We start from the raw sequence: 14,429 nt of genomic DNA, 5'->3' as shown, positions 1-14,429 counted from the left end.
ACTGATCCTAATTCCCCCTTCTTTCTGAAAGTGTAGAGTAAATTTCTCAATCGAGTTATCAGATCGTCTTACTACGAAGGCTGGAGCTTTTTCTCCATTTTTGTTTTGTTTTTTTTTTTTGTTCCTAGATTTCAGATTTCATTTAATCCTTTTTTCTGTGGGTATCTTCCTTGCTTTCTATGACTGATATGAATATATTTTGGGCGTGCCTTACTTATATGAAGATTCTATGGTATATTATGAGTAATTCTGTCTCATTTTATTTGTGCCACTAAGTGATGAAGCTTGGTTGATTTTGAAGGTCCATATTACTCAAGGTGATCATGATGGGTCGGCAATAATAGTATCATGGGTGACACCTGATGAGCCTGGTTCAAGCTTAGTCCTGTACGGGACATCTGAAAACCACCTTACTTTCTCAGCTGAGGGTAGGGTGCATCAATACAAATACTACAACTACACCTCAGGATACATTCATCATTGCAATATCAGAAATTTGAAGGTTTTGTGATTAGTAATGACCAACTTTTATTTTCTTACTCTAGAATTTGTTGAATTGATTGATAAGATTCTTATTAGTAAAAATTCTTCCTTTTGCTTTGATTGAATTTTCATGATTCTGAAGTCTACTTTTATTGTGATATGGTTTTGCTCTTGTATCTCAGTATGATACAAAGTATTACTATGCAGTTGGGGTTGGACATACACTGAGGAAGTTTTGGTTCACAACACCTCCAAAAGTCGGCCTCGATGTTCCTTACACATTTGGCCTTATAGGTAACATTCTATTGCATATGCTTTATTTGTTCCTTCAACAATTGCAAGATGATTGCATCTCTCTAATTTACCTTGTACTTATCATCATCATCAACAACAACAACATCATCATCATGAGCCTTATCTCAACTTTTTGAGGTTGACTTTACAAGTCCTCATTTTTTTATTCATTTTTTAAGGTGGTACAAGGGGTGTTTATATATTTTTTTGCAAACTTTTTTTAACAATTTATATTAATTTTATCCTAGGTCTCTCCTTTTCATTCCTAATACTTCAACCTATAGTTTAACTATCTATATATGTAGTGATTTCTATCTTGGGTTATACACGTTAAAACTATTTAAGCCTATTTAAAATAGTTTATCTTTGATGAATATTGCTCCAAACATCCTTCTAATATTATAACTTCTTAATTTATCCTTCTTAGTTTTGCTTGATATCTATCTTAATATTCTCATTGTCATTATGGTCAATTTAGCTATAGATGACTTTATAATTTCCTAACACTTTCTTCCTTCACTTTCTCAACATTGTATTCTTTTTGTTATAAAAGTTTCTCATTTGTTCTTTCTTTGGCTTCATTTATGTTACTTGAGGTAGTTTTATATGATTCTCATATACTTGTAGGTGACCTTGGACAAAGTTTTGATTCAAATCGTACACTTACTCATTATGAATCAAACCCAATAAAAGGGCAGGCAGTGCTATTTGTGGGTGATCTTTCTTATGCTGATAACTACATGTATCACGACAATGTTAGATGGGACACTTGGGGAAGGTTTACTGAGAGAAGTGCTGCATATCAGCCTTGGATTTGGACTGCAGGGAATCATGAGATAGACTTTGCGCCCGAGATTGTGAGTATCATCTGCTCATGCTGCCATATTCTTTTGTTATAATGACTACTTACCCTCTTTTATTTATTTTTACAAATTCTCTTTCAAATAATATGTTTTTGATATTTGTTGAGGTTAGGAAAGTTGATTTGAAAATTCTGAGAAATTTTATAATATGAGTGATGCATAATTGCTTTTTTTACAATATTCATAGGGGTTAGGTTAATCAAACTGTGATGTATGTGGACCTGAATTAGATATAGAAAGTTGTTGAATGTTGAATTGACTTGAACCATTTGCTACTCTATACTCACTTATTATGAGTTGGTTGAAACCTTGAAATCATTAAGCAGCCCGGTTGCCAACTTGCCACTTAATAACCGGGCTTAACTTGATTCTTTACATTAAGTGACTGGCCTTGCCAATGGAATCAAGAAGTCATTTACTCGCTAAGGATATTTCCTTGAGGTACTCGTTAACCTGCTTATAATACTCACAAGAGTACTCATTGACTAACAAGAGTACCAACATAAGGAAGCGTCAAAGGTACTTTTGAAATATAAAACTTATCAACTCTCCAAGGATTACATTCGACTCGCCAAGTTAACTCATTTTATGTTTGTATGAAATTGCCAATTTTATAGCATTGGCTATAGTCTCTGCTTGTAAATAGGGTCTTAGAGGTCAAGCAAGGGCATTGAAAATATCATGAATTATCTCATTCTTTGAATTGTGTTCTCTTAATTTGATGTGACTTGCCTTTTTCTTTATAAACCAAGTCTTGGGAGATTTTTTGACAAGTAACTCTCTCCCTTCCTATTCTCCCATAGTCTCATCCAAGCGTGATTCAATTCTTTAGTAAAGTCCAATTTATTTTTTATGGACATCTTAGATCCAATATCCTCTTAGATGAGAAGAGTGTGGAACACGTTGAATAGTCGAGAATCTATTGTGTCCACTGGACCCAAACTATGCCTAACTTGAGGGTTTCTATTGTGGTTCCATCTCAACACAATGAATCTTCTCCTTGAATGAGTGTTGTTGTGAGTCCTCTTCCTTGTAGACCTATAAAACCTTGAGGCTCGACTAAAAAACTCTTTCTTTGTTCAAATTGCAGTGGCTCAACTACCTTTGAAGTTTAAGATGTTGGTGCTTGATTTTGTACAAGGCTAAATTTGATCCTATTGACTATATTTCTTTGAAGTTCTTTAACTTACTGAGGATCCATATTCTCTTTGTTTTCCTCGATCTTTACTTTCTTCTATGGCACTTTTTTTTTATGAAGATACCTTAACAAACTTCTGGAATTTCCTCTTCAATGCTTCTTTATTGAATGGCTTTTGTAGCCCATCCACAACAAGTTAGCTCGAGGCTTTCTTGAACTTCATTTTCCAAAAGAGAATATCTGAAAAATCAAAGTTTGGGATCATAGCAAACTCAAAAATTTAGAAGATGAAACTTAAACCTTGAATTTATAGATGTCACTGCTAATTTATAGGACATGCATTAAGAATCTAAGCATTTTTTATTCCATTGCTCTAGATTTATTTACGCTTGTAACTTGTAACATTTATACCAAATCGAATTTTAGAAATTTATTTTTCTTATCCTTCTCGAGTTCTCAAAAGGAGCTCAAAAATCAGAGAACTAATATACACCCTTATTGGCACGGATTGGATTATCAAATTATGATGTGGAGTTGAACTTGGTTATGAAAGTCACTAAATGTTGACTTAGCTTAAACCGCTACAACTCGGAGCTTGCTTGCTTGGTATTCACCTTAAACCTTAAAATGTGCAAGTTGTTGAATTACCAAAGGGTTGTCTAAGAGCTAGTTGTAACTCATTCCTCAATATTAAGTTGTTGAACTCACCAAGGGACTTAATGCCACGTCCCAAGATCTAAATTGGAAGACTATATTTTATCTTTTTACCAAAGCTTAAATCATTCTTATAAAGTAATATCTAGTGAAATCAATTAAATATCATACACCAGAAAATATTTCAAAATATTTATTCATCAAAATCACATTTACGATAGCCAAGAGATCACTAACAATCACTAATCTATCAATGACTCCTAGTTACAAAAGAATAAAAGAAAATATAGAGCGAAATCAAAAGAAGTATTAAGAATCTCATTCAGTACCACTCCACATGGTCCTGACCCCTTCCCTGACATGAAATCAATAAAATCACATAATGAGCTTACAAAGCCCAACATAAACCTAAAACTCGCCAAAACTTTTAATACAAGATCTAAGAAATTAATATGCATGCTCATCTCAATCAATAAATTCAGTAGCATTCAATTTTATCAATGATCAGTTATCCCTAGCACTATTTAATATGATCACCAACGAGAAATAAGAAACATCTTGCTAAAATCCATAAATCCGTCACAAATGCGAGAACATAATTACATCAGAAATCAATAAATTAGTACTGTAGCGCTAACATGTATGTGTTAATATCATCAAGGTCATTAGTCATATCTATCTTATCAATTATTTATTCTTATGAAATCAGTATAAGTAATGCACACACACTTTGCTGTTTATTTATCAGTGCTATCAATGCTATTAATATATGAATTGCATTAGTATATGATTCAATATAGAGTTTAGTAAGGCAGAACATTCAGCTTTAATGTGGTGTTTTCATTCCTTCATATGTATTTATTATCATTACAACATCTTTATCATTTTATCATTTAAGGTGGCTTTTAATAAATCTTTAAGAGCCATCACCCTCTGCCGGTCGGCGTGATTAGTCATCAGTTATAGGCTACAACTGGGATAACACTATAAATTATCTTTAAAGGAAGGCCCGTCACCCAACCCTTATGTATAGCGTATTATGTTTTAAGAGCAAATCCATATTAATTATATTTTTAACAATCAGCCTTTCTTGCTTACATGCAAATACTATATTTATTTCATATAAGTTGTATCAATCTCCCTTCATGCATGAAATACAATATGAAATATTAAAATCTATAAATTCGGGAAAATCTGTATAATAATCGATACCTTTAGAAAATCATTAAGTTTTTATTTTACATTTTTACCAATTGAAATTCAATAATATTAAAGTCAAAATATCCATAAAGTTTGTATGTATCATATGCAAAAAGTTGCAAGGTAAAAATGCAATAAATCAGAAGAACATATATTTTATCGATTTAGGAGAGATTAAATTCGTCAAATTCAAAATCATTGAGAATTAAAGTGAGATTTGAGTTACTTACAACGATCAGATTACTTTTTATATCAGAAGCGATGGACAACAATGACCAAAACCTGCTTTCTCTCATCCATCTCTCTTCCTCTCCCTTTTCCTCTCTTCTTCCATGCATGACACTGAAAATGGGGGAGGTGGCGGTGTTTGAAGCTTTTATTGTCTAAGATTTTATTAAATACATATAAAAATAATATTAATGGCCTAGCGCCGCAGCGCCGCATATTGAATTAAGAATAACTGTAGAATAGAGGCTTTTATGCCGCGAAGAAGGTTTTTGGCGCTGCTACGCTCAAAGGGTAGTGCCTCATAGATCTCAAGCTCAATGCTGTAGTGCTTAAGTTCAAACATAAATTTAGATTTTCATTTTAAAAACTTTTTCATATTTTGGGTTGTCACTTGTCACACTCAAGAAGTCACTAACTTGCTAAGAACCTGAGGTGCTCGCAAACTTGTTTAGAATACTCGCCTATAATGCTTGTCGCCCAATAAGAGGTTCTTTATTGGAGAATTTGCCCAGTGTTCCTACTGAGAGTACATACCGACGGAAGTCATTTAGGGTACTTGCCTAAACTATGGAGTCCACTAACTTTCTTGGGGCTTCGTTCCACTACGAGGTGGAGCCACTTGCTACATAACTAGCTAATATGAGATCAACCTATGCATTCTATGTAATTTTATAATTTTTTCAACTATGTAGCATTTACCTTAATCTCTACCTATAAGTAGGGAAACAAAGGTTAGGCGCGGGCTTGCAAACTCACACAAAATTTCCCTTTTCTTGAATTGTGTTTCCTAAACTCGGTCTGACTCACCGAATGTTGTCAAAAGGGATATGAGTCATATGACCGGGTTCTATCCAAACCAGTTCACTAAGTGTTTCTTCAAGAACTAGCTTCTCTCTTCTTTGTCTTTTAGCATCCTGACATGATTCTATTTGCTAGCCAGGTCTTTGTTATTTACCATGGACATTTTTTAATCCAAAATCTTCTTTGCTAAATAAGGAACAAAATGTTATCTTTATTTCTTGACTTCTTAAGAGAGGTTGATCTGATTCATAATGACTATTAGCATCCCTTATGCTTGTATTGCCTATAATTTCGGATCGAGAGGCAGCATGATTTCTTTATGTGGAAAAATTAATATAGATGTGGAGAACTGATTAAAGATATTTTATGGTCTGAAAAGGAAATCAGAATGACTAATGATAATTGATACTTACAAAGGGAAAATGCGGTTAATTTGATACAGATGTGAACACTACTTCTGGACTCTTGTTCTTTATTGAAGATTCTATGCTCTCTATGCCGTTTCCCTTTTTTTTTTTCATCACATTTACAGTTATTTTCCTTCTAAAAGCTTTTGGTCTGTATGTTCCATGATTTTGAAGTTCAGTGATTGAGATTTCTGCTACATTGTGCAGGGTGAAGGTGTTCCTTTCAAGCCTTACAAAAATCGATATCATGTCCCATACAAAGCTTCAGGTAGTACAGCTCCATTCTGGTATTCCATCAAGCGAGCCTCAGCATACATCATTGTCCTCGCTTCATATTCAGCATACGGTATGCCCCCTCTTTTTTCATTATATTTTTGGGGTGAAGATGATCATTATGGATAAAGTTGGATGTTTTCCATTGAGCATTTGTGTTGCTGAACACTATCTAAGGGGTGTCAATATTTGACACGACCCGAAAACCCGACTCGAACCCAACCCGGACCCTAAACCGGTCCGGAAAAATGGGTCGGGTTCGGGTTTAGCAAATCGACCCATTTCAAAAACCAGGTCAAGTTCAGGTTGACCCAGTAACCCGAAATTGATCTGTTTTTTACCCAAAAATCCGTTGTCTCGGAAACCCGGGATTGAACCGCTTTGACCCGAAAATCGGAGATTGACCCATTTTTTTGACCTGAAACTAATAATTTGTGGTCCATCCCAAGTCATTCAGGCTGTGTCGGGTTGACCCAGACCCGAAGTGGGCCGGGTTTGAGTCCGAAAAACTGACCCGTTTACTGAAACGGGTCGGGTTCGGGTTGACCCGAATAGTGCTTGGTCAATTTGTTGTTGGACCCAAATCCGACCCGTGACCTGAAATTGACACCCCTTGTATCTAGTAACATATTTGAGATATATTGTTATATTTATTTGTTGTAGAAAAAAATTTAATCATTCATCACTCAATAAGTAGTCTTACTCTTTTAGGTTTCGTTTGAGACAACTTTCTTGCTTTAAAAAGCGATAAAAAAAGCAGTTACAAACGAAGCCTTAGTTAATCAATTAATTGTAAATTATTCTATTTCAATGTTGTGAAACATATGGCAAGCTCATAACAGGTGAGCTTCCTTTTTCTGTTTAGAATTACATTCCTAAGCTCATAATCAATGACCAATTACTTGTACTTCCCATTATAATATTTTGAAGGAATTGTAATGCACAGTTCATTGTTTCTTCCTATCAATATTGTAAGTTCATCTTTCTTTGTACAGGGAAATACACTCCTCAGTACAAATGGCTCGAGGCTGAGCTGCCAAAAGTAAATAGAACCGAGACCCCTTGGCTAATTGTTCTTATGCATTCCCCATGGTACAATAGTTATAATTACCACTACATGGAGGGTGAAACCATGAGAGTTATATACGAGCCATGGTTTGTAAACTATAAGGTTGACGTTGTATTTGCTGGCCATGTTCATGCATATGAACGCAGTGTAAGTGCTCTTCTTCTTTCATTTTACTTGGGCTTTGTTTGGGACGGCTTTTTTTCTGCTTTTTAAGGGTATCTCCAATGGAACGCCATACAAACGTACGGCGTTTCTTGATCGCTCCATCCGAGCCGCATTTTTGCCGCTATTTGACTGCGGGTGCACAGTGCAACGTCAATATTAGCGTCGCACTGTTCATCCGCCATTTGTTTTTTTTTTTTTTTTTTAACTTCGAAAATGAAGTATGGGAAGGAATATACTTGGAATATTTTTTTTTGTGTTAGAAAATGGAGTTCGGTTGGAGACAAGTTACTGCATTTTGGAGTGAAAAATGAGTTTTTTGGTTGGAAATGCTCTAAAGCAGCTTTCTAGTAAAAAATAAAAAATTTTGTGCTAGAAAGGTACTTTAAAAAGTAGTAAGATAGCCGTCCCAAATGAAGCCTTAATTTGTTCTGAAAGTTTAAGTTTCAACTTAATGTTATAACATTTTCATATCCATTAACTATATTGAGCTAACATACTTTCCAATTTGCTCAGGAAAGGATATCAAACATTGCATATAATATTATGAATGGGCAATGCAATCCTGTTCCTGACCAGTCTGCCCCGGTGTATATCACTATTGGTGATGGTGGAAATCAAGAAGGGCTTGCTAAAAAGTAAGTTTATTTAGACTTCGGGCTTGTTTGGGACGGCTTTCTTCTTGTTTTCTAACACAACTTTTTAGTACAAAATTTTTTTAAATTTGAAAATTTTGGAGTAGCTCCAGTGGAAGATAAGAATAGAGAGAGTCACCGTAGATGGTTTGGTCACATTAAACGGAGGCCTTTCGATGACCCAGTTAGGAAAGTTGAGGTATTAGATTTGACTTATGTTAAGAAAGGTAGAGGTAGACCTAAAAACACTTGGTTAGAAAATATTAGAAATGATCTTTTTTTATTAGATTTAAATGAGAATTTGACTTTTAACATGACACAATGACGAAAAAGGATTCATGTAGCCGACCCCACGTAGTGAGACAAAGGCTTGATGTTGTTGTTGTACTAGAAAGCCGTTTTAGAAAGCAGTACGAAAGCTGTCATTTCGTGTGGGACTGCTTTCTAACTGTTTTCTAGAATAACTTCTTAGCACAAAATTTCTAGTTCAAGAAATTGCTGTGCTAAAAAATCGCTTTATAAAGCAATAAGAAAGTTGTCTCAAATAAAACCTTAATTTTATGTTCTTTTTTAAAAAAAAAAAAATCTATTTCATTGCAGCATGACAGAGCCTCAGCCAAAGTACTCGGCATTCAGGGAGGCTAGTTTTGGCCATGCCATATTTGATGTGAAGAATAGAACACACGCTTATTATTCCTGGCATCGCAACCAAGATGGCTACGCGGTGGAAGCTGATACACTGTGGTTCTACAACAGATTTTGGCACCCTATGGAGGAATCATCAGCATCTGTATGACTGAGAACTTTGGCTACAGGCTTCTTTCTTCAGCAACAGCCACCTTGAAGTTCTTCGTGAGTCGCCCATGCCACAGTTTTTGAAGGAAGGCTTTGCTAGCTTTGTTAAAGTTCATGCTTTGAAGTCTGTTTATCTAGCCTTAATTTTATTCTTTTTCCATATTGGCCCTGCATGTTTGTAGACCTTGAATAAAAATGGTAAAATGGGGAAATAAATGTCTTTAAGTTGGTAAAATGGGGATTATTTTGCCCATTTTGTTATTTTTTTTTTGCAAAATTAATTTTGTTAATTTTGAGGTAATAAAATCATGTTTTTAAAAATAATAATTTTGTTAAATTCATTTTTTGATTGGATATAAACTGAGCCCTTAGGGGATTTAGTTTAATGTACTTCAAATGTAAAATAAATGCATGTAAAATAGCTATAACCAATTTTGTTGTATTTACTTTGGAGTTGGGGAGGAAATGATCTACAATGTAATTGTATTATTGTACCAATTTTATTTTAAACCAAACATCAAAAGAGAAAATCTGTAAGCAGCTATTTTTATAGTTCATCAACCTTTATTTTTAGTTTTTTTTTTTCTTAAAAAATAATACTGGAATTCGACGATGAAATTATTAACTCATCAAATGGCATCAATTATGTCGGCTTCTTCGAGGAAAAAGAAAAAAGAGACTCAATTGGAGTGACAGTTTAACCTAATCTTAGTGAGGTTTTAACCTCATCTCAAATGACCTATGGTGTCAAAAACAGGTTGATCGGTTGGGTTCAGGTCTCCGACTTGAATCCAGTCAACTCGAACCCAACCCGTTTGATAAATAGGTCAAAAATATTGACCCGAACTCGATCCGCTAGCAACCTGAATAACCCGCCTGACCCTATAACCAGTTTTGGTTAATTTTTTTTTAATAGCTTATTACCTATAAAATTTAGCATATTTGATGAAAAATAAGAAGATTATATCTACAAGTAAATAATAATAATAATAATAAATGGGTAATTTCCTGCCAAAAATAGGTTCGCGGTCAACCTTGAACCCGACTCCAAAAATAACCTGACATGTGAATCCGTTCCAAAAAATTCAATTTTGGTTGACCCACTTAATAAACATGTTAGAAAAAACCCAACTAGAATACTACAAGTTTATTAAACGGGTCAACTCGAACCTGATTTTTTAGGGTCGAGTTTGTAGGTCGGGTCATTTTTTGGAAAAAATTATTTAGTGCATACGCCGAACACCATTTAGAGACCAATCGGAATGTACCACGTCACTCCTTCGCTCGGTACTGCGCCTCGATACTGCTAACGTGGCTGCACCTGATTCCTCTCCAGACATAGAGCTGCATTAGGCGTCCACACATCCACACAGAATAATTTCTATATTTTTTGACATCCCTAGTTTAACATGTCTAAAAGGGAAATGGCATTCTTGTAATTTAAAATCTAGATTTTTAAATAGTTACTATTAAGCTTAGTGCATCTCCAACCGAAAATCTCATTTTTCACTCCAAAATGCCATGAAACTAAAAAATGTCGTGATTCATCTCCAATCGAACTCCATTTTGCAGCCTAATGGTTGTTCTCTTCTTTCGCACGTTTCTTGGGCAAGTTCGGTAGAGATCAAAAAATGGCGCAGATGAGCAGTGCAACGCCAATATTAGCGTCGCACTGTTCATCCACGATGAAATGACATAAGAATTGCCGCTCGGTTAGAACGGCGGAAGAACGGCAAACAATTGTTTGCCGTTCCATTGGAGATGCTCTTAAGATTTTTAGTGGAGGTGAATGTGGAGGTGGTGGTGGAGGTGGGTGTGGGGAGTCTACCCATAATTCTGCAGTAAAAATTGATTTTTTTTTGTAGTTTTTTAAGTTTAAAATAACCCCAAAAGATATAATGGGTAGAGCTTGGCTTGGCTAGTGATGCTCCTACAAAACTTTTGGACTTTATACTTTATAGTATATTTATAATTTACTGGAATTTTTGGAATCCCATGGCAAATTGGTACATCTGGGATTTCAAGAAAAATCGAATTTTGCAATTGTTGTATTTTTTTTCTTCACATTTTTACCGCAAATAAAGCTCTTTGCAAGCTGATTATTACAAAAATTTCATAATTATTAGAGCTTTGTGCATTTTTGATGAGTTTTTAGAATCGACACAACATTACAGTGGTTTAATATTGGACTTCTTAGCTTTGATTTGATATGTGAGGCTTGAGGTTGAGCTTGATTAATTAAACAAGTTCGAGCTGACTCATTTATTATGAAAGGAAAAAAATAATTATAATTTAAATTGCTATTATAATAAAATGATAATAATTATCAAATTGTCATTTTTTTTATCAAATTTGACTCACGAGCCCAAGTCTGAGGGGGCTCTATAGTCGGCTGCACTCACTTATACTCCTAACATAGAGGTCTTCTTTGGGAATTGGAGCTTAGGATTTTTAAATTTGAGCAAAAATCCCATAGTGAATACCTCCTTTAAATGTCTTCATTTACTTAAACGTCAGGCAATGTTTTGGTTTGGCCATGAAGTTTAAGAATCAACTAGGTATATAACAATCCGAACAGTAGTGGTTTTAGGGTAAAGAAAAGAGTAGAATTGTAAGTTCAAGAAATTTTGGAGATCATTGCTAACTATTTTAGCAAAAATTCCATCAATTTTTGTCTAAATTACTTGAGATTTGGAGGATATGGTCTAGACTTAATTTGCTAAGACTTCTTGATACGTCACAAAAAATCGTCTTTATCAGGTGCCAAACTCGAGGCAATCTAAGTTGAAAACTTTTGAAATTAAATTCAGGATCATCCAAACCCCGATTTCAGCAAGCTTAAAGTCAAATTGAATATCTCAAGGAGATGAACCCAACGACACCAAATTCAATCCAATCCGAGTCCAAATGGGTCCAAATAAAATGATCAAAGCATATTTGGAAGCTTTATAGTATTAATTGGATGACCAAATGATATCCAAATATGACATGTTTATAGTTGAATCGAGCTGCTCAATGAGACGAATCCAATGAGCCCAAGATCGATCACTCAGTTTTGACTACGGTCCTTCCGACCACCGTCGCCTGCCGACTACAGTCCTTTCGACCACCGTCCCTCGCCGACTACGTTCCTTCCGACCACCATCGCTCGCCGACTAGATTCCTTCCAACCACCATCGCTCGTCGACTACCACTTTCGATCACCCTCGTCTGCTGATTACGATCCTTCCGACCACCGTCGCTTGCCAACTAAGGTCCTACTTAACAAATAAATATTCCAACACTCTCTTAAGAACTACTGTCATATAATGCATTCTATACAATATGTATTTGCTACATTGAGCCAACACCCTCCTCCAAATAGAGGTATCATTTGTAATCAACTATCAGTATTAGTGGATTCATTCAAACAGGACCAAACCTTGTGAGTTTTTTTCCATTTAAGGGGTTTCAACATAAAAATCTTGATATCTCTTATGAATATTGCACCCAACTTTTTATATGTTTGTGTGCTGGATCTTTGTACAAAGCTAGGAGGCTGAACTTTATATATATCCATCATTGTGAATATTCTAGGACACAACAATTTGACATCGTCTATGAGAAAATGATTTCTGGCTGTGAGGCAACCTTTGTTGCAACCTTAAAAGATCGTATATATCAACATCTTGGGCATAGTTTAATTTTTCAGATGCTATTTTTTATATCTCTTATCTTAATGCAGCAGCTGAAGCAGTGCTTTATATGATGCATGATATTTTTCTTGTTTAGCTAAATGCATCTTTATCAATTGAGATCACACATTAAATTTGTTTTGGCAAGTATAATGCCTACTTTAAAGCCCTTAGCTTGAACAAGAACTTAAATATGTTTAGTTTCAATGGAGTCATTGTTTTCACTCATTTTTAAATTCAAAATATAAAACCTTTTATTGCTCATGCCCAAAGTCAATAATTTGGGATCACCAAAGTCAAACTATGGAGGAAAATTGTAAGGGATGAGTTGTGAAAGCTCGATTTTCCTTCCAGGATCGTCCGGGATGATCGGTACAGAATCTGTGGACAGAGAGGTTCGTCCCAGGACGAAATTTGTCCGGAGGGCAAGCCGTCCAGGGACGAAAACTGTTCACGTCTATACTGATCGTCTTGGACGATCCAACTTCGTCCCGGACGATCCTGGAAGGAAAATCGAGCTTTCACATGAGTATCACGGGCCAACATGAGTAAAGTAAAGTAGACTGACTTAATGGAGTAAAACTATATGTGCATAAACCTAATATTACATTTCTTGATTTTGTGGCGAAGGTAAGATGTATATGTCAAAGTGTTTTCAAGCATATGCTTTTGATGGATATGTAATAACACCTTCTTGCGAGATGTATTCATTATGCCATCTCATATGTACAGTAGATCTCATGAATGCATATAATTGTTATAGTATAGGAATTATGGATAAGTAAAATATCTTATCGACTGATATATCCTTCAGCTTTCTTTTTATCTCAGACATTAGTTTAAATCTTGATGCATTGCAATGATCATGTAATCTCTAATAAATAATATTTATAGCATAACGTACATAATTATGCAATATCATATGTGCAGTAGATCTCATTGATGCATATAATTGTTATAGTCTAGGAATTATAGGTAAGTAAAACATTTTACTGACTATTACATCCTTCAACTTTCTTTTTATCCCAGACTTTGATAAATAATCTTTATAGTATAATATGCATCCATTGATACAACAATATATTTTTTGTAAATGTCAAATCAAGTTTGAAAACCAACTTCTTAGTTCAATATAAATATGTAGGAATTATATCATCTGCCAGGTTGGTTTCCTTAAGCAGCCTAACGAATTGATTAAAACATTCACGGGGGATATTATATTATACATTGATGCTTAACATCTTCACAGCAATAAATAACTCTGAGTGAGTGATGCACCACTTTTATATTGGTTGTTGGACAGATGTAAAAAATTATAAAAAATTCGTGCGTTCTTATTTGGTGACTCTTTTATACATTATTCAAATTATGCCCCACTTGCATCATAAATTAAGTCCTCAAGAGGTCAGAAATTTTCTTCCTCAGTTATTTTAGAACTTGCAAACGGTAGCATCGAGAATTGAAATACAGATCATATTCAACATTAGAAGTCCAATATCAATATTCTGGCATGAATCTTCTGCGATATAAATCAACAATTACGTCATCTAGTCTTAGGTGCATTTGATTTTTTATGTTTAAAATACTGGCATCAAAACTTTTCATCTGAGTTCAAGCTATGCAGTTGACAGACAGTCTGGATGAAGAAATTCACTCAATTAATGAACTCATCTATTAATATCTTTCATCCTTGCACCAATTGGTTTTACATACAATTTATTTGCTTTCTAATATTCATAATATGAAGAATTTA

The 14,429-nt window shown here is 34.7% G+C and overlaps 1 protein-coding gene across 1 annotated transcript; it reads left to right on the top strand.

Annotated features, from left to right (window-relative positions):
- Window positions 1–247: 247 nt before the first annotated feature.
- On the top strand, window positions 248–9,052 carry LOC110110472 (purple acid phosphatase 2-like; the record flags this gene model as incomplete). Its single annotated transcript, XM_020841963.2, has 7 exons — window positions 248–502; window positions 666–777; window positions 1,405–1,634; window positions 6,276–6,414; window positions 7,337–7,557; window positions 8,089–8,210; window positions 8,808–9,052. Coding segments are annotated over 7 exons (1,275 nt in total), but the record flags the coding sequence as incomplete, so codon positions are not given.
- Window positions 9,053–14,429: the final 5,377 nt, after the last annotated feature.

Source organism: Dendrobium catenatum, unplaced genomic scaffold (genome assembly GCF_001605985.2).
Source record: "Dendrobium catenatum unplaced genomic scaffold, ASM160598v2 fragScaff_scaffold_1520, whole genome shotgun sequence".
Classification (NCBI taxonomy): domain Eukaryota; kingdom Viridiplantae; phylum Streptophyta; class Magnoliopsida; order Asparagales; family Orchidaceae; genus Dendrobium; species Dendrobium catenatum.
This window is presented reverse-complemented; position numbering and strand designations above follow the sequence as displayed.